At 50.0% G+C, this 27,528-nt stretch overlaps 1 protein-coding gene across 5 annotated transcripts in view; it reads left to right on the forward strand.

The window, feature by feature from the left end:
- The window catches only part of KAZN (kazrin, periplakin interacting protein), a 1,005,443-nt gene that overhangs the window by 966,648 nt on the left and 11,267 nt on the right, over positions 1-27,528 (forward strand). For 3 of the 5 annotated variants that reach the window (XM_033114228.1, XM_033114230.1, XM_033114232.1), the window contains 5 exons: positions 14,537-14,742; positions 15,456-15,574; positions 23,027-23,258; positions 24,768-24,869; positions 25,500-25,666. In XM_033114228.1, coding sequence (XP_032970119.1) covers positions 14,537-14,742; positions 15,456-15,574; positions 23,027-23,258; positions 24,768-24,869; positions 25,500-25,666 — 826 coding nt within the window. Of the gene's footprint in view, positions 1-14,536; positions 14,743-15,455; positions 15,575-23,026; positions 23,259-24,767; positions 24,870-25,499; positions 25,667-27,528 lie in introns of those variants that run through there. The other 2 variants (XM_033114229.1, XR_004423856.1) reach the window with 2 other exon arrangements.

Raw genomic sequence — 27,528 nt, forward strand, 5'->3', positions numbered from 1 at the left:
GCCCTGCATCCGATTTTAAGCAAGTTGTTTATCCCATGAGCCTCAGTGTCTTCATCTTTGAAATGGGTATAAGAACCCACCCCACCCCCTCCTCTCAGGCTCAGACATGAAAGCTGAATATGTTTTTGAACCTGGAAAGGACTGGCCGCACAGTTTGTGTTTCCTGTTATTTGAGTGGATTTAAGTTCAACCAGAGGGAGGGAAAAAGTGTGTAAGCAGCTTGACACACATCTTTAGCCCAAAAGTGAATGGATCAAAATTTCTTCCCAGGGAGAAAATCAGGGCCTTGGGGTTGTTAGAACCTGATATCCCTCCAGCTGTGCAAGGTCCTCAGAGTCCAATTAAAGTTCCATTGTTGCTTTGGGAGAAAACTTGGCTTGTCTGCCTTAGAACAGGGAGGTTTGAGGCATTTGCACCTAGAACACACCAGCCCTGACGGCAGACTGTCTTTGTAAGTCCAGTAGAAACATACTCTGTGCAGTGGGTAGCACAGGCAAATTTAGACCAAGAGAAGCAATTAGGCTGCCCAAGAGTGGGTTCTGGAGACAGAAGCCCCAAGAGTCACCCTGGGGTGGCACATTTATAAAGAGACGTGTCAGAGCCCAGAGCCGGCCTGGTTTAACAGCCAGGCGTGCCTCAAACTCTGCAGATATTCACTCATATAATCCTTCCAACAACCCTTCAAGATAAATACTGTTATCGTCCCCATTTATAGATGAACAAACCAAGGCACAGAGAGGTGAAGTTCTTGCCCAAAGTCACACAGCTCGGAAAAGGCAGAACTGGGATTTCACTCCAACAGTCTGGCTCCTGAGTCACCGTTCTCAGTAACTGTCACACAGTCTCTGATCAGCCACAGGCCCCCAAGTTCTCTCCCAGGGACAACTGATCAACAGGAAGCTTCAGAGAACTTGAGAAAGCCTCACTAGCCAAGCCCCGTGCAGGATAGCTCTTTGGGGCTCGGTTTCTCCACCCCATAGAGGAAAAAAATTGGAATAAGCAGGAGTTTGCAAACTGTTCCATGGAACCCCTATGGGTTCCTCAGAGGTCCCTTAAGAGGTTCCCGTAATTGGTGAAAGAACTAATAGGCTGGGCTGCAGTCTCACCTTCAGCCAGAAGTTCCTCTCTTACCTGTTTCACACTGCATCTTCATGCACGAGTCCATTTGAAGGGTTCCATGATAGAGAAGAAAAAAAAAGTAAGCCAGAGGGAAGGAAATGAAAGGGATTTGAGAACCACACATAGCTCAGTAGTTGTCAAACCTGACCAAGCCTTAAGTTTTAATGCTACAGATTCCCAGGCTCTGTCCCCTACCTACTGAATCAGAAGGTCTGGAGGTAAGGCCTTGGGAGCTGTGTGTACTGAACAAGCTCCCCACGTGGGCTCGATTACAAGTTTCCACACGGCTGAGTCTGGCATCCTGCCCACAGGTTTTAGCACAGACATGCCGTCAGGAAGCTTCCCAAGGAGCCTTCATAAGGAAGGTTGAGGCTACCTTCCTGGGGCAGCTCTAGGGTCCCTCACTGAGGGAGGAACCACCCTTAAGCAAAACCCCAGGCTGCCCCCAAGGCAGTTGGTGGCCAGAGGTCTTACTGGGCCCCACTGAGCAGAGCAAAGGGGACTGGCACGATGTGAGTATCTGCTGCCCCCTGGGCAGCCCCAGAAGCCTGCAGCAGTTCCTCTATTAGAGTCACAGAGAGGTTCCCCAATTTTCCTAGAGGCACACAGCCAGGAAATGGCGGGGGCAAGAGTCAAACTGGGTGAAGTCCAAGTTCTAAGTATGACGTCCACCAGCTCAGACTTCACCTGACCTGTGCCTGACTGAGACCTCCACCGAGCATTTCGGGGCCTGCTGGCCCTGGCCTGGGGCCAACAGTGGCCCATGGACACTGGATGATGAGCCCTAACTTGGGAGCAAGGCTTCTGAAGTCGTGATCTGGGGAGCAGTCTGGAATGGAGCTGCTGCTGAGGGGTCCAGCCGGGCTCTGCCCAGACCCAGTTCTCCGTCTCCTGAGGAGGCCCAGCCTTCTCCACCCCAGATGCCGCTGTCCTCAGCCCAGGGCAGTCAGGATCTCTGAGCCTGGCTCTGGACTCCTGGTGCCCAGCTTGGCCAAGGACACACTGTGTGACCATGGGCAAGTGGGTCTCTCTCTCTGGGCCTCAGGTTTCCCCAGAAACAGACCAGGGCACTGGTGAACCCTCCTGTGGCCTGTGGAGTCCTTGGTGTCCTAAGCCAGCTCCCCTGTCACAATTGCTGCCTTTCAGCCCAAAGCTTTTATTTCTGTTATAGATATGATTTCATTGGAACAAAGGGTCTGCAATGCCAAGGCAGTATGCCATCGATGAGTTAGGTCGTCTCCGAGCTCCCCTCAAGGGCCTCCAGGACAAGAGGAGGCAGCGGCTGCCTCAGGCCTCCTCCTGCCCCCCTCCCCCACCACACACACCTTGTAGAAAAGTCACCCTCCATGGGATCCCTCCGACTTGTCCACTCACCCCTTCTGCCCATCAGACAGAGGTAGTTCAGGGCCTCTCTCTCCTCAACCCTGGCAGAACAGGAAAGTGGAGGCTGCTCACGGGCCCCCCAGCTTCTGAAAGCCTGCAAGTCCAGGGCCAGAGACCCTTCAAGAGGCCACGCATGTCCCCTGGATGAACCATAGTGTGACTCTGGGTAACAAGGCCTCTCCCAGGGCACAGCTCTTTACGGTCTACACAGCACCCTTTTGCAGACAGACGAGGGTCAAGGTTAAAAGAGTAGATTCTGCATAGTCTCTCTGTGTTCAACTCTCAGTCCTGACATTTGCTACCTGGTAACCTTAGGCAAGTTACTTAACCTGGCTGTGCCTCAGTTTCCTCACTAGGGACCATAAGATATTGTCAGAGAGTGGCTGCAAGGATGAAATGAGTTACTACACCTAAAAGGCTTAGCTCAGGCAGCAATAAATGTTAGCCATGATCATGATGATGATGATGAGACAGACTGACATGATGACAACGATCTAATTTCAGCCTCACACCAGCCCTGTGAGACAGGCAGAGCAGGGCCCTTTGTACAGATGGGAAGACTGAGGCCTGGGTAAATTCAGCAGCTCGCCCAAGCTGCCAGGGCCATCCCACTCCTATAGCATCCCATTCCTATAGGATCAGAGGAAGAAAGAGTTTCAGAGCCGAGAGGGTTCTGGCCTCTCACCCATTCCCCTCATATTGCAGGAGGGACTTGCCCACAGCCAAGCAGTGGCTGAGCCGGTTCTGGAACCCAGGGGTCCTGACTCCCAGGCCAGTGCTCTGAGCTGCCACAGACCACAAGATTCAGCTGGAAAAAGAAAAATCCTTGGGTCAATAAGTTTTGGAAACAATGTGTCTCCGACCCTTAGAGATGGACACAACCCATTAGCTTTTCAAGTCTCTGACAAGTTCTGCAGTGAAGAGAAATATTTCACTTTTTTCCACCTGTTTCCCAAACTTGATTGACCACAGAAGCATGCCTTTTTGTCTAGTTTCATGGAGCACCCTCTGGGAAATATTAGGATCGGTCGACTTCTTCAGCCTGCTTTATTCTGTGCTTGGAGGTTCTAAGTCAGTGGTTTTTTGGAGATCTCTAAGCACAACACATTTCGGACATCGTTTAGCCACAGGAGGTCCCTGTGGCTCATGTGGGATTCCTGCGTTCCTTAAGAAGTGAGGTGAGCTGGGTTCAAGGCCAGGTGGACTCTAGCCCTCTATGTGAGCACCCCACTTTGCTCAGAAAGAACCTGAGTTGGTGTTCAGCATCTGCTGAAGGCAGAAGGGTCTTAGCAGATTGGCTAAGAAATGCCAGTCCCAGGGTACTCATTTTGCTGCTGTCCCAGGTCCCAGGTGTAGACAGAGGAGCCATGCGCATTGCCGCAGGACCCTGGGGTGAGGAGCAGAATGGGCACTCCATCCCGATAGGACATCTGGCTCCACCTTCTCTGTCACTCTGCCAGCTCTGAGCTGCCTAATTGCTTCCCTGGGACAAGCCAGCGATATCAGAGTCACATCCAAATTGGCTCCAGGCCTGCACAGTGCCAGCTTCCTTCCTTGTTAGGAGGCCGATGTCTCTGGGGGTGGCATGGAATCTGTGCGTGGGGGCACATGGGCTAGGGAGGAAGAAGACCCCGTCTGACAGCTGTCACTGCAGGGACCAGAGCTCTGGTGAAGGGAGGAGAAGGGGGGACTGTCTGCAAGGCAGAGGGGAATGTGAGAGCTGCCTACAAACCGACTGCCGCTCAGGTGTGTGAACCACTCCCAAAGTCCCTCTGTCTTTTCCTGTATGTGCGAGAAACACAAACTCATTTTAGTGACAACCTGAAACCAGCAGAACTGATTTTAAAAAACCGAGCAATACAGGGAGGGATATCAAGGAAAGACCCAGGCTTTGGAACCAGATCTTTGGGTTTGATCACTTAGCTGGGTCACCCTATACGAGTCACTTAGTCCCTTAGCGCCTCAGTTTGCCCCTCTGTAAAACAGAGATAAAACCACTATCTCTCAGGGCTGTTGCAAAGGTGAAATAATGATGGATAGAAGTGTCTGGCACATCGCAGCTGCTTGCCTCAGTGCTGTAGGAGACTCACATGAGAGGACACGTGGGCCAGCGAGATAACGCACAGGCCCTGGGGCCTGGCTGTGCCCTGTGTACACAACTGATGGGCGTTCCTGAGCCTCACTTTCCCATCTGTAAAATGGGCCTCTGGGACCCTCATGTCCACCTCACAGGGGAGGCTGCAGTGTGCTCTCACCCACGAATCGTAGAGCACCAGGCAAGCTTTATCTGTCAGGACAGGAAGGACCGGAATGCGAGCTGGAATGACTTTCATTAGCTGCTGTTTTAGATCAGGTTTAACGGCCCCACTGCAAAGAGTGTGTGGGTGACGATGACAAAGACCCACCTCTATGAGCACTCTCGTGAGCCAGCCCTGTGCTGGCTCTTACCTGCCTCATTCCCACTACCGTGTTTCCCCGAAACTCAGACCTCACCGGATCATCAGCGCTAATGCGTCTTTCGGAGCAAAATTAATATAAGACACGGTCTTATATTTTATATTATATTATATTATATTATATTATATTATATTATATTATATTATATTATATTATATTATACCTGGTCTTATAGTAAAATAAGACCGTGTCTTATATTAATTTTTGTTCCAAAAGACACGTTAGAGCTGATTGTCCGGCTAGGTCTTATTTTCGGGAATCACGGTATGTCTCAAACCCAGAGGCCTCAGGAGAGTCAGTGAAGTGGGTGCATGGCGGCCGCAGAGCGGTGGGATGGCACTCACCCCCCCTCGTCTAAAGGAAACAGCCCCTGCTGGGCTCCAGAGTGCCTGATTTTTCAAGAGAAACCCCAAATGTCATGTCAACCACCCCAATTCTTTAAGATGGACTACTAATTTTTTTTAATGTAGTGCCTTTTAAGGGGAAAACATTCCTTGCCCCCATTGGTGCCTATGCCACCAGCTCTGCCACCTCCAGCCTAGATTCTCTCTGTGGGCCCGTCAGCCCTTGTGTTTCCCCCTGATCAGAGTCCCATGGGGCCTGGCTGGCCACAGGTACCCATCTCAGAGGCCCTCCTGCCCTTCTCTCCTGGACAGCCGGACATTAGGGGGACCACACTTATTTCTGAACCCACCAGCTTTTCAGCTCAGGGCCTCCAGAGGGCCTGCTTGGCCCTGGAGTCAGGGGTGCTGTATGTCGGTGGCGGGGCCCAGCAGGGGTCCCACTGTCACCCCAGCAACTATACAGCTGATGACTTGATGCTGTTTAAATCTCTGTTGTCTCGTCCCGTGGGACCGTACTCCAAGGCCCGTCTTTTGCACGTATCTCATAGGAGTTGTGGCTGAGCTCAAGCAAAGCGTCTCTATCCAATGCAGCTGCCTCTATCAGGCCGCACAATGGCACTTTTCCACATTATAATGAACTGTTTAAAAAGATAAGAATTTGGCTTTTGGCTTGAAAAGTGCAATGGGGGCTCCCCTGCCACTGGCGAAGGGCAGAGAGTTTTGACCATAGAGAGTTTTGACCATAGTTGGCGGCCCAGTCAAGGCTGGTCTGACAACAGAGGGGCCCGGGCGGAAGAATGGGGTGCTGGGAGCAGCCACACTGCGTGCTCACTGGCATCTAGCAGGCAGAGGCCAGGGAGGCTGCTCAACCTCCTGCAGTGCACAGGACAGTCCCCATGACAGAATGACCCGGACCAGATGCCATTCAGTAGTGCCAAGGTCGAGGGACCCTCCAGAGAGAGATAGACAGAAGACCACGTGGTGCATTGGAGGGAAGCACAAGCAGCTTGGTGTGGATGAAAGGAGGTTGGCAGAAGATGAGCCTGGAGAGGGAGGCCTCCTCCCTCTCCTCCTTGCCTCCCTTCCTGTCTGCCTCCTTTTGACCAAAATTCATAGAGCTCCTTCTGTTCCAGGCAGCAATGGGCTGGAGCTGGCTCATCCAGGCACATGAACTGATTTCCCACGTTCATGTCCAGTGGCTTCATGTTGGTAACTGCTCTCGGCCACGGTGGGTGAATTTACACCCCAGAGACGGGCAAAACAAATGCCACAAGCCAAAGCAGGTTTTTCAAATACAAGAGCCGGTTGTTAAACGTCTACCAGCACAGCACTGGTTTAAAAGCCTAGCTAGGTACCCGAGATATCTAGAGAGCAAAAGCAGGCCCAGTTCCTGTCCTCGTGGAGTTTGCAGTCTAGTGGGACTCACAGACATGAATGAACTACACAACCTTTAACTTCAGCCATGAGAAGGACCGTGCAGGCATGTACCTGGGTTGGTAAGAGCATGTGGGAGGTGACGTGTGAGTGTGGACTAGCGGGCGTGGATGTGTGTATGTCGCAGGGAGGTGACTGGTCTACACTAGATGACCAGAGAAGGGTTCCCTGGAGAGGCAACATTTAAACAGAGCCTTGAAGGCTTCATAGGAGTTCACCAAGCAGAGAAGACAGCATCAGGCCACCTTTCGGGCAGAAAGAGCTGCAGGTACAGCAGATTGGAGATGGGGGTGAGAGGCAGGAGAATTGGGAAGCCCAAGAAGTCCAGGGTCCGAGGGAAGGGGGGAACTGAGGAAAGCTGGCAAAGTCACACAGAGCCTTGTCATGTAAGGAACTTGGGTTTTATCCAGGAAGCCAGTGAAGGATGTTGAGCAGAAGACACATTTGGGCAGATTCAAACTTCAAACAAAACCGTAGAATCCATTCTTTTCCCGTAACTTGGGCTTTTACCATCAAATGGCATCGAGCATTACCATGAACGAGGCCTGGCTAATAAAGAGATGGATAGACTTGACCGCTAAGCCGGGGACTCCCTTTGTGGCAGGGCAGATGGACAGAGCCACACACCAGCAGTGACAGCAGAACACGAGGAGTGTTGGGTGGACAGTGCACATAGCAGGAAGGACGTCCACTTGTCGCAGTGTGGAGGAAGACAGGCTGAAGGGCTTTCCTCTACAAAACCATTAAATCTGGAATAAAACATATCTTTTAGTGCATTGCTGGCCTCACCAAAAGTAGGGGAAACCCCCGTCACCCCTATCCAAAAACAAAAAGCTGTGAGCTAACACCAGAATAGGAGCAGTGAGTGATAACCAAAAGCAAAAACGGGGGTCTGTCCTGGGGACAGACACTGACATCAAACTGTTAACAGGGGAGTGAACCTTGGAGTGTGACAAAGTGAAGGAAAAGAACTTGAGACCCGCTCATTCTCCTAGGGCCTTTCTAAGGGACATAAAGTGGTCTCTGCTCCCAGGTGTTATTTCCACTTCTTACCTCTCCCCTCCCCAGCAGAGGCCATGTAAATCCTCTCTGGAGGAAAGCATCTGCTATTTAGATCCTAGAGAGTCCCATAAGATAAAATATGAGTTTAGTATGTTATGAGAGTCAGCAGAAATTAATGGCCAATTTAGAATCTCCAAGGCCTTTCAGATATAGTAATTATCAATACCAAATACAAGATGACATGTATGCAATATTTAAGGAAACTTACGATGAAATCATAAATATAAGCAAATAAAAAGAGACTATCTAAAAAGACCAGGCAAACTTGAAAAAAGAACCAAATAGAACTTTTAGAAATAAATATATATAATTGGTAGCATTAAAAGAAATCAAAGGATGGGTTAAACAGCAGACTAAATAGCTGAAGAGAGAATTTTTAAAATGGAAAATAGGTCTAAGAAAATTAGCAAGAATGCCATGCAGAGAGATAAGTTGATGAAAACTATGAAGGAGAAATTAGAGCTTTCTGGCCCACCACAATAGTCACTATCCACATACGGCAATGGCAACTTATATTTGAATCAATTAAAATTAAATAAAAATTAAAACTCAGTTCCTCAGTTGCACGAGCCACAATCCCAAAAGAAAGCAAATAGAGAATGAAGAAGAGAGCATGTTTTAAGAGATAATGGTTGAGAATATTCCAAAAAATGAACCCACAGATACAGGAATCACAACTTATATCAACCAGAATAAATAAAAAGAAATACACAGCTAGCCATATCATAAGGAAACTGCAGAACACCAAAGACAAAGAGAAAACCTTAAAAGCAGCTATCAGAAGAACAATTAGACTGATAGTTGATTTCTCTTTAGCAAAAAGAAAGACAGAAGACAGTGGAGCAATGTCTTCAAAGCGCTAAAAAAAAAAAATAACTGTCAAACTAAAACCATGTACCCAGCAAAGCTCTTTGAGAAACAAAGGTGAAATACAGATTTTTTTTCAGATAAACAAAAATTGTAAGAGCTTACCACCAAAATACTCTTAATCAGAGGACCTTTTAAATCATGTTCTTCAGGAATAAGAAAAATTATCCTAGATGTAAGGTCTAAGACACAAGAAGAAATGAGGAACCAGGAAATTGGTAAACATGTAGGTTAATTATTTTAAGCAAATATTATCAGTATAAAATGATCATGATGACAATGTCTAAATTGTTGGGCTTTTTTAAAAAGACAGAATTAAAATACTGGATACGGTAGGGTGTAAGTCAGAAAGGGTGATCAGAATTCATATGTTTTAAATAATCTTACTATTTAGGAGAGGGTATTAAGATATTGATCAATGCTAGGTTTTGTTATAATCATATGCATGGTAAGTTGTCAAGGGTAATCATTAAAGAGTGGGTCTAGAACTTCAGCGTGCGTGAGAATCACCTGAGGCGGGTGGCATGTTAAAACACAGATCACTGGGCCCAACCCCAAGAATTTCTGTGTCAGGAGATCTGGGGTGGGTTCCTAGAATTCTCATTTCTAACAAGTTCCCAGGTGCTATTGATGCTACAGGCTCAGGGACCACGCTTCGAGAACCACTGAACCAAAACCAGAGAATTGGGGTGCCTGATCGCCAAACCCACGGAGGAGGGGTAGGGCATGAAATGAGAGAACCACCAACCAAACAGAAATTCTCCATCCAGATCAACTCTGCCCAAACTTGAAGGCAGGCCACATTACGTAATTTTAGATTTTTCTAGTGGCCACATTCGAAAGTAAAAAGAAATAGGTGGAAGGAATGTTAATAATATATATTTTTTTTAAATTTATTTTTAATTTATTGGGGTGACAATTGTTAAATAATATATTTCATTTAATCCAGTAGACCCCAAATATGATCATGTCAATATGTGATCGATATAAAAATTATTAATAAGATAGTTTACATTATTTTTGTACAAAGTCTTCAAAATCCAGTGCGTCTTTTATACTGTCGGCACTTCTGAATGTGGACTAGCCACACTACCAGTGCTCAAAATAGCCACACGTGGCTGGTAGCTACCATTCTGGACAGAGCAAGTCTCTACTGTAAGTGACATGAGGCTGCAGAGGCCAGGGGCCCCCCTCAGTCACTGAGTACCCCACTGTATGCCAGACACCCAGCTGAGCACTTCGTATACCTCAGACATCACTCATTTAGTCCTCACACAGACCTGTGAGACTAGATGTCATTACCATCCCATTTCACAGATGGGGAAAGTGAGGCCGAGAACATGTAAAACATTTCCCTAAGCTCATCTGGCTAGTAAGAAGCAAACCCAGATCATTCCAATGTCAACCTCAAAATTTCAATGTTTCTGAAAAGGATTTTCTGGAACAGGCCAAATAGTAAATATTTTAGGATTTTACATCAATCTGTCACAACTACTCAGCTCTGTCACTGTAGCAGGAAGGCAGCCGTAGGCCATGTGTGAACAAATGGACATGGCTGTGTTTCGATAACATTTTATTTAGAAAAGCAGGTAGAGGGCTGAATTTGGCCCACAGGCCATAGCTTGCCAACTCCTGTTCCAGGCTAACAGAATTTTGCCCCTATAAGCCCAATTTGGAGAAACTTCAATAATTAACGACTAACATTCTGTGGCACAGGCATGTGTGTGTTGCGGGGCAGAATACAGAACCTCTCCTTCCAAACTCTCCCCAGTCCTCCCAGTGTTCAGAAGGATCCAGAGTGTCTGCCTTTAGGTGACCCCTCAGACTCTGCCAGGGCCCAGCTGGTCCCTTGAACTCTGCATCCCTCATTGAGCTGCCTGGCTATAAACATGAATTATTTCCACTCTCAGGGCTGAGACAGAGGCGAAATAAAAGCAGGATTGATGAAATCCCGGACATAAAATCTGGCACCATCATGCCTGCGTTTGGGGAAATTGCCTTTAATTAATGGTTTATGACCCCAAAGTCTGCCCCCTTCTCAGTCCTTCAGCTGCATGATCTCCTTGGCGTCCAGTCCTGGGCAGTGGGTGAAGGAGGTGGGGGTGGTGAAGAGCTAGCTGTCTTTTCTCAGAAACCAACATGTGTGGTTTGCTCATATGAACTCAGCTTGGCCTCTGGCATTCCTCGAGCCTGGAGTCCATAAATAAGCTGAATTGAAAAGCCAGCTCCCCCTCACAGCCCTGAGGCCTGTTAGCCACAGAGTAACTGCACACGCTCACAAAAACACATCACGCTCAGGAAAACACACACTCACTCACACAGGAAGTTTGCTTTTTTTTTTTTTTGATCTGTCCGCTTATCTGTCATTCCCTTTCTACCTTCCACTCACTCCTTCTTCCTGTTTTATCTTTTTTCCCCTTCTTCTCCCTCCCCCCTTCACCCCCACCCCCGGCACTCCAAACCAGTGACCTTGGCACCAAACCACCTGAGCCACTGAGCCAGCCCAGCTTTTTGTGTTTGTTGTTTCTGTGGCACTATTTCTCTCCTGAAGCCTTGCTCTTTTAGTCTTTCTTCCCTCCTCTCTAGCGTTCTCTTTTCCTCCCTCTCCCTCTCCCTCTCCCTCACCCTCTCCGTCTCCCACTCCTTCTCCCTCTCCTTCTCCGTCTCCCACTCCTTCTCCCTCTATCTTTCTCTCTCTCTCTGACTCCTGCTGCCCATCTTCTCCTATCTTTCCCCTTCCCACGCCCCTCATCTCCCTTACTTGGGGAGACATAGCCAAGCACTGCAAACACCCCCCACCACCCACCTTGGCACAGAATACACAAATTCACCCCTCACCTCACAGACAGCCCCGCCCATCCTACCTGGACCAGGCTGGAGTCGAGAGCTAGGAAAATGAATTTCTACCCAGGTGGGCTTGACAACAAGTGGGACTGTGTTCTCTCCTTCTAAGCACCTGAGCTAAACTCAAGGCACATTTCATCCCAGAAATGCCGTGGAATTGAGGCAACTACAGCTGAATTCTAGGTGTAGCCCAGAGTAGCTAAGCCTCAGAGGAGGCATCCTTTATTACCAATAATAGCCATCCTCAACCGAGTGCCTACTATGGCTTCATATTCAGAATTTACAATAGTCATATAAACCTAGGAGGTAGATATTATTATACCTATTTTATAGATGGGAAAACTGAGGCTTCAACCACTAAAGAAATTTGCCCAAAGCCAAGGTCAGTTCAGCTCCAAAACCTAGTCTCTTCCCACAGGCCTGGTCCAAATGGACAGCAAGGGCTGTGACTTGGAATTTTGGGTAACCAGATTTAGCCACTCATCATCTCTCATCTTCCCAGAAGCATGTTACAGAAATAGGACTCAGCTAAAGGAACCAGACCGAGGCTTTCAGCTCTCTCCAACCCAAGGAGAATATCCTGTTTGTGTGCCAGTGGCCAACACCTGAAGGACCCGATCAGAAAGACTTCCCTGCAAGTGAAGTCTGTCCTTGGGAGCCCAGAACCATCAGGAGGGGACACCTAGGCTGGGCCTGTGCCCCTTTAGCCAGGTAGTTCTCTCACCAGAAGAACTTGGAGCCTCCATGTGGGGCTGCAGAGGCAACTGCTATTTCCACATTCCTGGCACCAAGGCAACACGTGTGCAGAAACTGGTGACCTGCACAGAGCTCTGTGCCCCTCTGCCACGTCCCCACTTGTCCACCTGAGAAGGGAAATATAATAATGTTCTGGTAACCACTCAACCCCTACCTGTCCTACCATACGCAAGCCCCATCTGTCAACCACTGTCACTCAGTGACACCCACTGCTACTGAGTCCCCAGAGCAACTCAGGGGAGGAGGCAGAGAGCAGCATCATGGCAGCTTTACAGAGGTGGAAACTGAGGCACAAGGCATCATGCCTACCCATCCAGAGTTAGGTCACTCTGCCCAGCACCTTGTTGGACACTGGGTGGCATCTTCCAGGCCAGGTGGCTGTTGGCTCCAAAGGACTCTTGGCTGGACAGTTAGAGGCCCCTGGGCATTGGGGAGGGAGGTTTTGGCAGAGCTGGGATGAGGGAGAAGTTTGTGGTCACCAAGTTGATGCTGCCTTTTCCAAAGAGTCGTTAAAGGAATTTAATTGGAGGGAAGTAGAGGAATGGGGGGAGGGGCTTTGTAACTTAAAAAGTAAGATTTCCAGGCTGTGGGGTTTTTTTTCTTTTTCAATTTCAAAAGTAATATAGCCCCTGCGGAAAACTTGGGAAACAAAAAAGTATGCAGACACGAATACTCTCAAATACTCACACACGCACATTCACGTACACACACACACACACACACACACACACACTCACAATTACTCCTCACCCCTTTCCACTGTAAAGACTTAACATTTATCCATCTAGTATTTTATATCATAAATGTATATATATGTATATATACAAATTTATATATATACAAATTTATATGTATATATTCATATGTATACACAATTATAATTATATCTAGTATATAACATTATATATATATATAAATATATATATATATTTAAAGATGATTGGGATTGCATTGTACCCAATGCCGTCTTGTACTATGCTTTTTCACTTGGCAATAGATACTGACCATTTTCTTTTCTTTTCTTTTCTTTTTTGACCATTTTCTCATGTCAAAAATATTCTGTGACAAATTCCTTAACCGTATATATTCCAACATATGAATGGCGCATCATTCGCTCAGATAAACTCCCATCAATGACCATTTATACTGCTTCCTACTTTGTAATTTTTTCCAATTTTTACTGTAAATGTATACATGTTTATTAGAGAACTTTGATAATACGCAAAGGCATATAGCAAGAGGGAGATAACCTCGTTCTTCCCCTCAGTAACTGTTAACACCTGTGTGTACTTAATACGCGTGTTTTAACTGTGTGCCGGATTTGACAGATAAGGATTTTTTTCCCATCATTATGATTTACGATACACAGTATTGGTAAGGGCCTTTCTAATCAGGCTTACTTTTTTTTAATACTTGTCATTTCTCATGGTATTGAGTTTGTCTGTCGGGTTTTTATTTAACCCTGCTCTAGACAAAGAGATTCTTTTCCCCCCTCGATCGAGTCTGTGCAACCTGAACATGACATTTTTATCAGGTGTTAATGCAGCCAACCACGGATTGAAGAACAGGGTCGGGAAATGCTGGTGGATAGACTTTGGTGCGTGTGAGGATCACTCCAGAAACAGGCTTCGGTGTGTTAAGGAATACAGCTGGGGCTTCATTTATCCTAAGAAAATAAATCACCCAGCTGCCTAAAGATGACTGCTGCTGCATTGTTTGCAATAAGAGGAAGTGGGGACCGACGCTTGCCCATCAACAGGAGGCGAGTGAAATAAATTACAGAACATCCATTCGAGGAGTCCAGTGCAGTCAGAAGATATTACGGGTCCCTCCTGAGAGGGAAGGATGCCCTCTGCCGTGTACATGAGAAGAGCATGCATACTACAAAAATGGAACACATGGTGTAGCGCGTGGGTCTGTGTGTGTTTGTCTCGTGGGCGTTTGTGTATCCCAAAGAATACTTAGCTAATACTAACAGCTGCTGTCTCTTGAGTGTGTGGAATTGGGGATTGATTTTCGCTGTGTTTTATTTTTATTCTTTTCCGGATTAAGTTTATACAATTCTTTTCATTGTGGGCGGGCCATAGATTACTTTTGTAATGGGGCAGGGGTGGCAAAATGAAACAAAAGCCATTTTGATGTTGAAAAGAAATGCGTGGGGGGGGCGGGACGACATCCCTGCCCTCCTCCCATACCCCCAGGGGTGCAGCCTATCCACTCCCTGGTCCCATCCCCTCCCCAGCATGGCCCCGTGCGCTTGTGTATTGCAGACTCGGACAGCCAGTGCAGCCCCACGAGGCAGAGCTTTAGCCTATCAGAGGGCGAGGAGCAGATGGACCGGCTGCAGCAGGTGGAGCTGGTCAGGACCACCCCCATGTCCCACTGGAAGGCCGGCGCCGTGCAGGCCTGGCTGGAGGTGGTCATGGCCATGCCCATGTACGTCAAGGCGTGTGCGGAGAACGTGAAGAGCGGGAAGGTAGGGCGCCTCCAGCACCCCGGAGGGAAAGCCCCCCTCACCCTCCCATGAGCTCTCCCAACGCAGAGCTGGCCTGCCCACCCCACCCCCACTCCCACCCTCAGGGTAGGAGGAGATATAATCTAGGAGCCTTCTGACCTGGTATCAGGCTCCGGTGTCCCCAGTAAATCATCGTGTCTCCCCAGTATGGCACATAGCCCTCTGAACCTCAGTTTCCTCTTCGTTAAAATGGGACTAGCCTTTCTTTACCTGGCAGGACTTGACTAGAGGGCTCTTTCCGCCGGGATGGTGATGCATTCACCTCCTGCAGCCCCGGCCCCAGGCCCCAGCTCCAGGTGCGCTGCAGAGATGCTCTAAGTGCTCTGCCCTGACGGCCTGGAAGTCGGGCAGGGAGACGGGAAGAGGCAGCCCCAGGCAGCAGACACCCCTGTGACTCGCCTGCACCCCCACAGACCCCCCTGTGACTCGCCCCCACCCCCGCAGACCCCCCTGTGACTCGCCTGCACCCCCACAGACCCCCCTGTGACTCGCCCCCACCCCCGCAGACCCCCCTGTGACTCGCCCCCACCCCCGCAGAACCCCCTGTGGCTCGCCTGCACCCCCACAGACCCCTCTGTGGCTCGCCTGCGCCCTGGCAGCAGTCCTGGCAGCCTTAGGCGCCCACTCCGGAACCTCCGTTCCGGGTGCTCAGTCCCCACCTTCCTGGGGAGCAGGTGCTGCTGAGTCTGAGTGATGAGGACCTGGAGCTGGGCCTGGGTGTGTGCAGCTCCCTGCACCGACGCAAACTGCGGCTGGCCATCGAGGACTACCGTGATGCCGAGGCAGGCAGGAGGTGAGCAGCTCTCCGCGGCACCCCGCCTGGGCTGGGCCCCCAAGGAGAGGGAGGAAAGTCCTCTTAGAACCTCTGACCACACAGCCAGGGTGAACAGGTGCTGTAGGCTGGGCCGGTGTGAAGAATGACAGGGTGTGACCAAAACGGTCGCGGATGCCACTGGCCAGGAGGACCAGACAACCCCAGCCCCACTCTGGGCCAGCCCTCCCATGGAAAATGAAGAATAGGGAATAAGTGAGGCCCCGAATGCCCTGTGATCCCCTAGTGCGAGAGTTGGGGGGACCTTACGTGCCCCCAGAACTCCTCTATCTCTGACTAGCACGAGTGGATCTAGGACTTTGGCCAAAATGTCTGCTCTGCCTACTTGCACCTCAAACCCCATTCAAAGTCACCATTCCAGGGTGAGGAAAGACAGCAGAAGGCAGGGAGAAGCAGAATGGGAAGAAGAAAAAATGGACAGGATCAGAGCGGGTGGGAGGCGGCTCCTTTCAGCAAGCACAGCGGGGAATGGCAAGAGCATCCTCCCTCAGGTGTGTCCTCCTTGAGGCCACTCTGCCCCCATGGCTCATACCACCCCCACCCCAGCATACCTCCTGCCTGTCTCTCTCCCGACCTTTTGTGAGCAGGACTTGTTGGGGGCCTGTCGCTCACCAAGTAGCTCCAGGAAAAAGGGAGGGACCCCCCCTCCCAAGTGCTCAGAGAGCGGAGGGGGAAGAAGACACAAGCTGGTGAATCTGACACTTTTGTTTTGCATAATCATCTCCTTCGCTGGTTCCCCCATCATTTTTGTGTCAAACCTGGTGGTGTGTGCTATTATTTGCAGAAGCCGCTTTGTGGATTAAAATAAAGAGGGGGCTGGGGATGGGACATCGGGCTGGTTTGGAAACAGGAGAACCAGCTCTGTGTGTCCTGGAGAGGGCCCCTGGCGTCATTCCAAGGTGACAGGAAATAATGAGAAGAGATCGGATCAGAAACTCCGGTAGCAGCTGTACGAGAGCAAAACGAGAAGGTGCTGGGCCTTGTCCGAGAGTCAGGACCCTGCCTGCTGGTCCTACATGACAGGGCTAGAGGTGAGAGGTGGAGAAGTAGGGTGATGGCAGCAGGGGGAGGCGAGTGGCACTCTGCTGAGATTCCCCCCCCCCCCCGGGTCCCACAGCACCTCATACTCACCACCCACTCCCAACCAGAGCCGTCCTCAGATTCCCCAGAAGTGCTTGCTTACCATGCTCAGTCACTGAAGCTGGAACCCCCTCCCGCCCCCTGGTCCCACTCTCAACGCAGTCAGTAAATGCCTGTGTTTGTTGCACAGGGTAGGGCTACCTGCTTCACCTCTCAAAAAAGTGGGATATCTGGCCAAGTTCCCCCAAAATGTGGCTGACCCTGAGAACCTCCAGGAGCCAGGAGTCTATGGGGTGGGTTCACATCAGCAGCCAGATGTGAACGGATTTTGAAAAATTAGGAGAGCTGTAAGCAGGACTGTTTCGAAGGAGCATATACCTAGTATTAGACACCCACAGGGCTTCCTGAAGAAGGGGGACCTGCATTTGAGGGTTCCATTCCCTTGGAAATCTGTGTGTAAGTTACCATGTGACCCTGCCTTCTCTGAGACTCAGTTTCTCCACCTAGGAAGTGAAGGGGGGTAAATTAGGACAGTGGTTCTTTCACTTGTGGGGCGCATGGCCCCTTTGAGAATCTAATGAAAACTTCTGATAATTTCCCCAGAAGAAATATACAAAACTCCACAACTCTGCATTCTCGGACCCTCTGACCCACCCACAGAACCCCAGTGAGGTCATTACCAAGAACACATCCTGTGTGACTTTGGGCGTGACATTGCCCTCTCTGGGCCTGGTTCTCCTTATCGCTAAAATCCACCAACCCTTGCCGAACCATCACCCGTCACTTTACGGATATGATTTTATTTGACCATCACAACATCAATACAGGATAGACATTCTTAGCCCCATTTTAAAGATGGAGGAAGTGAGGCCCAGGGAGGTCGTGGGCACAAAATCACACTACAAAATATCTGACCTCAAAGTCAGTTCCCTTTCCACTATCCCATGTCACCTTAGTGTTAAAAACAATAGCAACAGTAAAAGAACGCTATTATTTATGGAACACTCAATGCATCCCAGATCCAGTGCTAAGGGTTTTCCTTTGCTTAGCCCTCACAGCTCCAGGAGGCAAGCATGATTAGGCCCATTTTACAGATGAAGAAACGGGGGCACGAAGGTGCAAGGTCTCAGAATCAGCACAGCCCCGTGTTTCTGTGTTGAATAATGACCTACGTGATACCTAAATCTAGGCCAAACTTGGACTTCAGGGTCCAATCTACCCCAGTTTGGGGAGGGGACAGTGTCAAATTTTATAAAACATCTGAATTGCTTCGAAGGTCATGCCGTTTTATTCAACTTGGGTGCTTACAACAGCTCAGGCCAACAGCTGGGAAAGTGTTGCCAAGCTGAGGCTCCGTGGGGACAACTTTAATGAAAAGAGGGCCGTTTTGAAGGGCAGGAGTGCATTAACTGTCAGCATGCAGATGGATATTGCCGGTTATAAATAGGACTCTCCCAAGTCGGTTCAGAGAGGTGTCCCCTCCCACCCCCTCCACCCCACATCTTGACTGACTGAGCAAACCCTTCCTTCAGACAGGAGAGGAGGCCACTCTGGTCTCCAGCAGTGACAACCCTGGCCCCGTAGCATCTGATTCAGAGAGCTAGGAGCTCCGACTCCTGCCCCAGAGAGAGAGCAATGATGGCTGAGCCAGGGAAGGGTCCCTCTGAAGTGACAAGGCTGGAGCCAGCCCTTAGAGGGTCTGGGAGGGGGTCTCCCGGGACATTTTCATCCCAGAAGGGAGCTTGTTGTCTTGGGCCAGAAGGTTCCAATTCAGGACCTCCATCCTGGTGGAGCCCCTTGGTGGACTGGAGCCCAGGCCCCACTCACCCAGCCTTGCTCTGTCTTCCATGCATTGGATTATAAAACAGAAGCTGCTGAGCATCGATTCTGAGCCAGGTGGGGCCCCTGGGCATTGTAGATATGCCACACCTGGTCCTGCCCTCCAGGCACTGTCCAGACGAGCAGCAGTTCTCCAGGGTGACAAATGCAGGGAGGGGACTCCTGGAAGCCTCTGGCCACAGAGAGGGACCTGACCCAGCACAGGGGGTGTCGTGCAGGGCGGCCTGCGGGGTCTCTGGTCCCACTCCCCACATAAGAACGCAGGACATGGTGAGGCCAAACAGGAACACCCACGGAGCCATAGGTAGGGGAGTCACACCACTATACTCTCACTGGCGGCTGGGTTGGAGACACAGGAACCAAGAGCCACACAATTCTCAACCCTCACTGTGCCGCTTGCAGACTCAGCCACCATCTTCTTGCTAGCTCCCCCCTTTTTTTGCTAGCCTAGCCATGGCAGTTATATTAGTGCCCATCGGCTCACTGGTTATAGCTGACGGCCAACTAGCCACAGCTGATGGCCATTTGATCACAGTCGATGGCCATTTACTACCTGAGCCAGCACCTTTCTATGTGAGGCCGAGAGCCTGGAAACTGCTTTTTGGGGCTCTGTCCCCACAGGGGGCCTGAGCGGCTTCCAGCTGAGCAGTATCTCAGCCGAGTCCTGTAGGGGTTCAGCAGGTAAGAGGTGGACTGGAGAACAGGCCTGGAGATGGGGAGCCAGTGGTTCCAGGTGGCTGAGGGATGGGAGGAGGGAAGCAGAGCTGGGAACCCACCCTTCCTTCGTGTCGTCGTCCTTCCAGTGAAGTGTCTGCTGTGCATTGAGCCAGGCTGGTTGTCTAGCGGAGGACAGAGTCCCTGTGCTCAGGTCAATTAATTTTCAAGTTCCATGTGTGATTAGTGTTTCGAAGGAAATCCTTAGCGGTGCAGGACTCAGGCTGGAAGAGCAACATGACAGCACAGTTACGGCAAGACCTGGGGGGTGAGGAGTGAGCCTCAGGAAAGGCTGCGAGGAAACAGGTGCAGGGAGAGGTGGGGTGGGGGAGCCCCACAGCCCGAGGGGCAGAGCTCAGTGCCTCCCGGAAGTGCCCCGAGCCTGAGCCCAGCATGGGAGGGGGAGAGTGGACCTTGTTGGGACCCTCCAAGGAATTCCGATTTTATCCTGCAAAGGGAAGCCATGAGACAGTTTGCTCATTTTATTTTATTTTTTAATCTACTCTTTGGGTTTTCTTCCCTCTTTTACTGACTTAATTTTTCTTAGTTGAATGTTCCCACTACTGGTTATGAACTATACTTCTTTATTTTATCATTGTTGCTCTAGGGTTACAATATACATACTTACCTTACCACTGTCTATCTTTAAAATATTATACAACTTTGTGTTTAGTATTAGACGGTTGCTTCTCCTGCCTTTGTCCTATTGTTTTCATATATGAAATGCTCCATTACACGTTGTCTTCAAGATTCATCCATGTTGTATCATATTGCAGAATTTCCTTTGTTTTAAAGGCTGAGTAATATTCCATTGTTTGTATAGACAACATTTTGCTTATCCATTCATCCACTGATGGACACTTAGGTTGCTTCCACCTTTTGGCTGTTGTGAAGAATGCTGCAGTGAACCTGAGCATACAAATATCTCTTTCAAGACGCTACGTTCAATTCTTTTGGTCATGTAACCAGAAATGGAATTGCTGGATCATGTGGTCACTCTGTTTTTAATTTTTTGAGGAACCTCCATACTGTTTTCCATAGGGGCTGCGCCATTTTACATCCCACAAACAGCGCACATGGGTTCCAATTTCTCCACAATCTCACCAACACTTGTTGTTTTTTAGTTTTTTTGATAGTAGCCATTATAACGGACGTGAAGTAGTATCTCATCGTAGTTTTGCTTTGCATTTCCCTAATGATTATTGATGTGGAGCATCTTTTCATATGGTTATTGGCCATTCTTCTATCCTCTTTGAAGAAATGTCTATTCAAATCCTTTGCCCATTTCTGAATCAGGTTGTTTGTCTTTCTGTGGTGGAGTTTTAAAAGTTATCTTTATTCTTTTGTGTAGTCTAAATTTTCATATGGTTATTTTCTCTCCTCTTGAAGAAATTCCTTTAATACTTCTTGTAGTTCATTCCTCTGATGATAAATTCCCTCAATTTTCCTTGTTAAAAAAAAGTCTTTTGTTTCTCCCTCATTTTTTAAAGACTTTATGTTTTAGAAGAGCTTTAGTTTCATAGCAAATTGAGGGAAGGTACAGAGATTTCCCATGTACTCCCGGCCCTCACGCGTGCACAGTGTCCCCCTTACCACATCCCCCACCAGATGGAACATTTGTTACAGCTCAACCTACGCTGACACGTCATCATTACCCAAGTCCACAGTGCTCATTAGGGTTCACTCTGGGTGTTGTACGTTCTTTAGGTTTGGACAGATGTGTCATGACACGTATCCACCATTGCAGAATCATACTGAGGCATTGCACTGCCCTAAAAATCCTCTGTGCTCTCTGTGCTCTATCCTCCTCTGTGCTCACTGCCCTAAAAATCCCCTCCTTCCCCCCAGTACCTGGCAACCGCTGGTATTTTTATTGTCTCCATATTTGGCCTTTCCAGAGTGTCATATCGTTGGAATCACACAGTATGTAGCCTTTTCCGATGGGCTTCTCTCACTTAGTCATATGTATGTAAGTTTCCCCCATGGGAGGGTTTAAGCAGAGAAGTGACACGAGACCTAACTGATACTGATGTTTTTAAAAGGCCGTCTTGCAGCCACAGGGAAAGTGCATTAGAATGGGCAGTGGAGGCGGGGCGGGGCGGGGGAGGGGATGGGGGCGGTGAGGCGGTCAGGAAGCAGCCGCAGAAATCTGTGCCAGAGGTGGACGTGTCTTGAACCCAGAAAAGGAGAGAAGAGGACAGACACACGGACTGATAGATGGACAGGGTATGGGAGGGAAGAGGCAGGGCCAGTGAGCACGGGAACTGGATGATGGGGTGAGGGGGTGCTGGGAGAGGGGCTGGGACCTTTCACGTGGAGCCCATTAAATGTGAGACGTCTGTGACAGCCAGGAGATGTCAAGAGCGCAGTTAGACTCTGGGACTCAGAAGAGGGCAGAGGAGAGAAGTGAATTTGGGAGTCTTCACTTACAGATATAATCCAGGGCCCTGGAAATGGATGTCACCCAAAGACAGAGAGCGTGAAGGTGGAGAAAGAAGGGAAGGGGGTACGAGGGAAGATGTGTGCGTTACGTGGCAGCATCTACCCCAAGCTTGGCGCTCAGTACCTGCTCAATACATACTCTTGGAATGAAGAAAGGACAGGGAAGAACCATCTAGAACCACCAGCAGGAGGGTGGCATGATCTGCTAGTTCTGTCCTGGAGAAGAGACTGGACATGGCACAGATGCAGGGAGACAGAGGGCAAAGTCCAGAGGAGAGGCAACGGCACCCGGGGGGGGGGGGGGGGGTTGGGGGGAGCGCGGTGGAGAGTAAGAAGGAGCAAGCTGAGTCAGGTGGAGCCGAGAATCCCACCCAGGTCTCCAGCCTCTTTCCAGAGATGGGTGCCCAGGGCCAGCCTCTCACCCTTCTCACCGTCTCCACGGGCCCCAGCTGGGAAGGGGTAAGGAGATGGTCCTTCTATGTGGGGAGAAGGGAAGGATGCTGGCCCGGATCCCACGCCTGGGAAGGAGGGCGGCCTCACTCTGTAAGTCCATCATTTCCCTTTCATATTGTGATGCCTCTGGTGCCCCGTGGTTCCTACTCAGACAATGTCGCTCCCCTACCTGGCAGCACCTCTGGTTATTTCTCCAAGTCCCCGCAGGTGGGAGGTGCTGTCCTCATTCCTTCTACGAGGCTGCCACGATGTGGCGAGCATGGGAATGACAGTTGATGGGACCACCCTTGCCAGGCGCATCCACTCTTCCATCCGTTTGAGAAATATTCATTGTGCACCTACTACGTGTGTGGCACCAGGATAAGTTCTGTGTGGGATACAGAGAAATATGAGATAGGCAGTAAGGAGAGATGACTTGGAATAAACAAAATGTAGATTTTAATTCTGATTCCAAGACGTGTAACTGTGTACTCTGGGAAAAGTCCAAGGAGAGATGGGCCAAGCCAAAGCTTTATGGGCCTCAAGGGTTCTGTAGAGCCCCTGGGGTAGGCTAAGGGGTGCAGGGGCTCCCTAGAGGTGCTATTTCCTGCTGCATATGTCCCTGCTGCTCTGTCATTGTCCCTTTTCACTCTCAGTGTGTCTGAATGTGATCTCCCCCCAACCCCACCCTCCACCTCTCTGCCCATCTCTTCTCTGTCTCTTTCTTCCTCTCGATTTCTCTACTCCATCCATGTTCCTATCTCTGGGGCCTTCTTGCCACCCCCTGCCCTGTTGTTCTCCCTTTTTCTCTTCATCTCTGCTCCTCTCTGCCCCATTTCTGCCTGTCCCCCTATTTCTTATACCTTTCCACACCTTTTGCTCTCGCTGGCGGTCTCTCCTCACCAGCCTTTCCAAAGCTGCTGACCTGGACCATCACTGGGTGGCCAAAGCCTGGCTGAATGACATCGGCCTGTCCCAGTACTCCCAGGCCTTCCAAAACCACCTGGTCGATGGGCGGATGCTGAACTCCCTGATGAAGCGGGACCTGGAAAAACACCTGAACGTGTCCAAGAAGTTCCACCAGGTCAGCATCCTGCTGGGGATCGAGCTACTGTACCAAGTAAACTTCAGCAGGGAGGTGAGAACCGGGGTTAGGGGGCCTCTTCCACAGCCCTGCTTTCCCCTCTGGCATCTACTGTCTCTCCATCCAACCATCTGCCCATCTGTTCATCCATCAGTCTAACCATGCATTTATCCATCCATGCATCCATCCATCCATCCATCCCTTCCTCTTTCCCTCCCTCCTTCCAACAACTGCTTATTGTGCATGGGCCACACCCTGTGCTCAATTCAGGGAAAATGGGGAACCCTCATTCTCCAAGAACTCATTGCTTATCAGGAAGAATCACAAAGAAGCTGATGGCCACAAAACCATGGAAAAGTATCTGAATGAAGGAAGACTAGGGTTTTATGAAAACCCAGAGGAAAAGCTTCCAGGGGGATCAGGGAGGGCTTCCTAGAGATAGTGACAGCCAAACTGAGCCCTGAAGAAGGAATTGCAGGGATTGATCAGAAGAAGGTATGAGGGGAAATGCACCCAGCACAGGGAACAGCACAGGCAAAGGCTCAGAGGCCAGATCTGTGGCAGCAGAAGCACTGAGAGCCTTGTATGGTTCCGGTGTTGGGTTTGAGGTGGGGGAGTAATAGGGGTGCCAAGTAAACTGGGGGCTGTGGGGCATGTTAGGGTTTGGACTGTGAGTGCCCCCTTGATTCTGAGCTCTGCTCTCCCCTGGAGCCTGGCACATCTCCCCAACTGTTCCCCGAGGAAACCGCCCTGAGCTGCTGGGCCCTGAGGGGCTGAGTCCAGATGGTTTGCTTTTCTCAGAGCGTGTCTGTCAAAGCACAGGGCCAGGAGGAGGGGACAGAAGGGGAAGCTGCCCAACCCTTCGTGGCCTTCTCAAGCACCTGCTGCAGGGCCCTGGGCACAGGAAGAGATGAGGACACAGGCCCTGGCCCCTGGGAGCCCCAGACTGGGGAACGAGGGATATGTGCAGGAAGATCATGACAGTACAGTATGATGGACACAGGCAGGGCAGGTTGGGGCTGGTCAGGGGGCCTGGAGAAGGGGTCTGTGCACACAGGAGCCCTTCGTCCTTGAGCCAGTCCCCCAAGGAGGCTTGTGAAACAGTGCCAGGCTGACCCCTGTGCTGGTTGCCATGGGTGAGGGTTTGTACCAGGGTGACACTCTCTGTCCCCAGAGGTGCGTGGACCCCAAGGAGACGTGGCCCCACGTGGACAGGCCTCGTTGTTGGGTGTCCCTCAGCAAATACGTATCAAACACCCACTCCATGCCATGTGAGACAAGGGCTGGCATATACCAGCGAGGCAGCTGCCGTGAGTTTCACCCAGCCCCACTCTACCAGACACGGCATCTCTGCCTCCAGGCACCCTTCACCCCCAGGAGGGGGCTTCTCCCTGTTTCCCAAAATGAAAGACTGAGCCACGATTGCCCAGTCAATGTGTCTAGAGCAGCCGTGGCTGGCCCAGCAGACTCCGCCTCACACCAGCACATTGAGGTCCCCGCCCCCAGGTGACTTCAGCGAGCTCCCTCGTCCCCCAGCTGATTCACCCTCTCCCTCCCCACCAGGCCCTCCAGGAGCGCCGGGCCCGATGTGAGACGCAGAACACAGACCCCGTGGTCTGGACCAACCAGCGCGTGCTCAAGTGGGTTCGAGATATTGACCTGAAGGTGAGGGGTGATGGCGCATGTGGGGGTGACACTCGGGCAGAGGCAAATCTCATGCACGTGTGTGTGCAAACCAATACCCATTTTTGTGTGAGCTGGGGCATTGATAACCTGCCTCCTGTCACTCAAGAGGAGGGAACTACTCACCTCCTTCCCCGCAGAGGACTCCCAAAAATGATGCTTTTCTCAGAGTGGGGCTGAGGGATGCTGAGACATCCTCATTCTCTGAAGCAAGTGTGCGGTTGAAACCAGGTCCATCTTCTCATTCAACAAGTACCTATGGGCTGTCTGCCAAGGTCTGGGGATATGTCAATGACAAAATGGTTTTAGTCACTGCCCTCATGGCCCTAAAAGAGTGAGGGTGGGGTTCCCCTTCAGTATTACGTTAACTGGTCCCCACGGGGTCCAGCCCTTGCTGTTGGGGGTATATCCCCACTTGGGCTGGGGCCCCTCAGGCCAGCAGGGCTGCCCACTCAGGTCAATAGGGCAGCCTCCTCAGTCTAACAGGGTGGTCCCCTCGGGCTAACAGGACAGCTCCTCAGGCTAACAGGGCTGGCCCTTAGGCCAGTAGGGCAGCGCTCTCCACCAACAGGGTGACCTCTCAGCCTAACCAGCCTCGTGCCTTGCCCTCAGGAGTACGCAGACAACCTGACCAACAGCGGCGTCCATGGCGCCGTGCTGGTGCTGGAACCCACGTTCAATGCCGAGGCCATGGCCACCGCCCTGGGCATCCCCAGCGGGAAGCACATCCTCCGGAGACACCTGGCAGAGGAGATGAGCGCCATCTTCTACCCGGCCAAGTGAGTGTGAGCTGCTGGCTGCAACTCACGGGCTTTGGAAGCAGATGGTCCTGACCTCCCATCCTGGCCCCTCACTTACTGGATCCCACTCGTCCCTGGCAACAAGGCGGTCTCCTTCTGCAGATCAGGAAACTAAGGCTCAGGGGAGCAAAGTGCTTTCCCACATTTCTACTTCATTTACGAGAAAGAAGTAGAGACGCAGACAGGAATAAAGTGGTTAAGTCCCCAACACCCTGGGCATTTAGAGCAGAGAGAGTGAACAGCTAGTGTGTCAGGAAGGCCACGTGAGAATGGCATTTGAGCAGGGGAGGATTTGCACCTGCCTAAGAGGTTGAGGTGGCCGTTCCAGGCAGGGTAACCATAGGGACAAAGGTTTGGAGACAGGGACGGGCATATTAATGGTGTTTATGGTCCAGGTGAACAGACCATGTCAGCCCCTCTTCCCCAGTCTCCTCATCTGAAAAGTGACCAGAGAATAAACACCTGCACGAATAAACGAGGCCCCTCCCAGTGGATTCTCCTCTTAACGTGATTGCAGTTTGGGTTGGATAACCCTTTATTGAGCACTTGCTCTGTGCAGCAATGTGATCCTCATGACGATGCCAAGAAATCAGTAACCCTCCTTTCTAGATGGAGAATCTTGTTCCGAGAGGACAAGGTACTGGCCCAAGGTTCCATAGCTAATAAGTGGCAAAGCCCAGATGAGTCCTTTTTTCTGTTATGCTCTGTGACGTTGATTGATTTTCATGTGTCACCCTTGCATTCGCTAGCATTCCACTTACACGGGGTGTACAATCTTTGTATATGTGGCTGAATTAGATTTGCTAGTATTTTATTGAGGATATTTGCAACTATATTTATAAGGGATATTGGTCTGTAGTTGTCTTGTGATGTTTTTGTCTGGTTTGCTATCAGAGTACCACTGGCCTCGTAGAGTGAGTTGGGAAGCGTTCCCTCCTCTGCTGTTTTTTGGAAGGGTTTGTGAAGGACTGGTGTTCATTATTCTTTACACAGTTGGTAGAATTCATCAGTGAAACTATCTGGTCCTGGGCTTTTTTGTGGGGGAAGTTATATTATTATTATTATTATTATTATTATTATTATTATTATTATTATTACTAATTCGAGCTCTTCACTCATTCTAGGTCTAGTCAGATTTTCTATTTCTTCTTGAGTCAGTTTTGGTACTTTATATCTTTCTAGGAATTTGTCCAGTTAATCTAGGTTAGCTAATTTGTTGGCACACAATTGATCATATAATCATTCCCTTATAATCTCTCCTATTTCTGTAAAGTTGGTAGCAATGTCCCCTCCCTCATTCATTTCTGATTTTAGTCATTTGAGTCTTCACTCTTAGTTTCTCAGTCAATCTAACTAAAGGTTTATCCATTCTGTTGACAGAGCCCAGTTTTGAAACTAAAGCTCTCTGAGTCAGGCCTGAGTGCTGAACCCCTAAACCGCATGAAGGCTTCTGGAAGCAGCTGGGCAACACCTCATGTTATGCAGGTGGAGAAACTGAGGCTTGGGAGAAAAGTCATGCATGTGCAGCAGGGTCCAGGTACCCGGGCTGCCCTTCCCCATTGGTAGGCTGATACCCAAGTGTTTCTCAAAGTGAGGTCCCCAGATTCCAAAGCAGAATCATTGAAACTCATAAGAGGAAGGTCCTCTTGCCCCAACTCAGACCTCCAGGACCAGTATCTGCTGGCAGAGACCAAGAATCTACATTTTTAGCATTTTGAGGTGGTTCTTATAGAGACCAAATTTTGACAAGAGCCCTCTACCACAAGCCATGAATCAACAGGGACAGGGAAAGGCTTTTCTGGTCCGACTTTTCCATCCTCCCTGACCTCCCTTCTGGAACC

This window comes from Rhinolophus ferrumequinum, chromosome 9 (genome assembly GCF_004115265.2).
Source record: "Rhinolophus ferrumequinum isolate MPI-CBG mRhiFer1 chromosome 9, mRhiFer1_v1.p, whole genome shotgun sequence".
NCBI lineage: Eukaryota > Metazoa > Chordata > Mammalia > Chiroptera > Rhinolophidae > Rhinolophus > Rhinolophus ferrumequinum.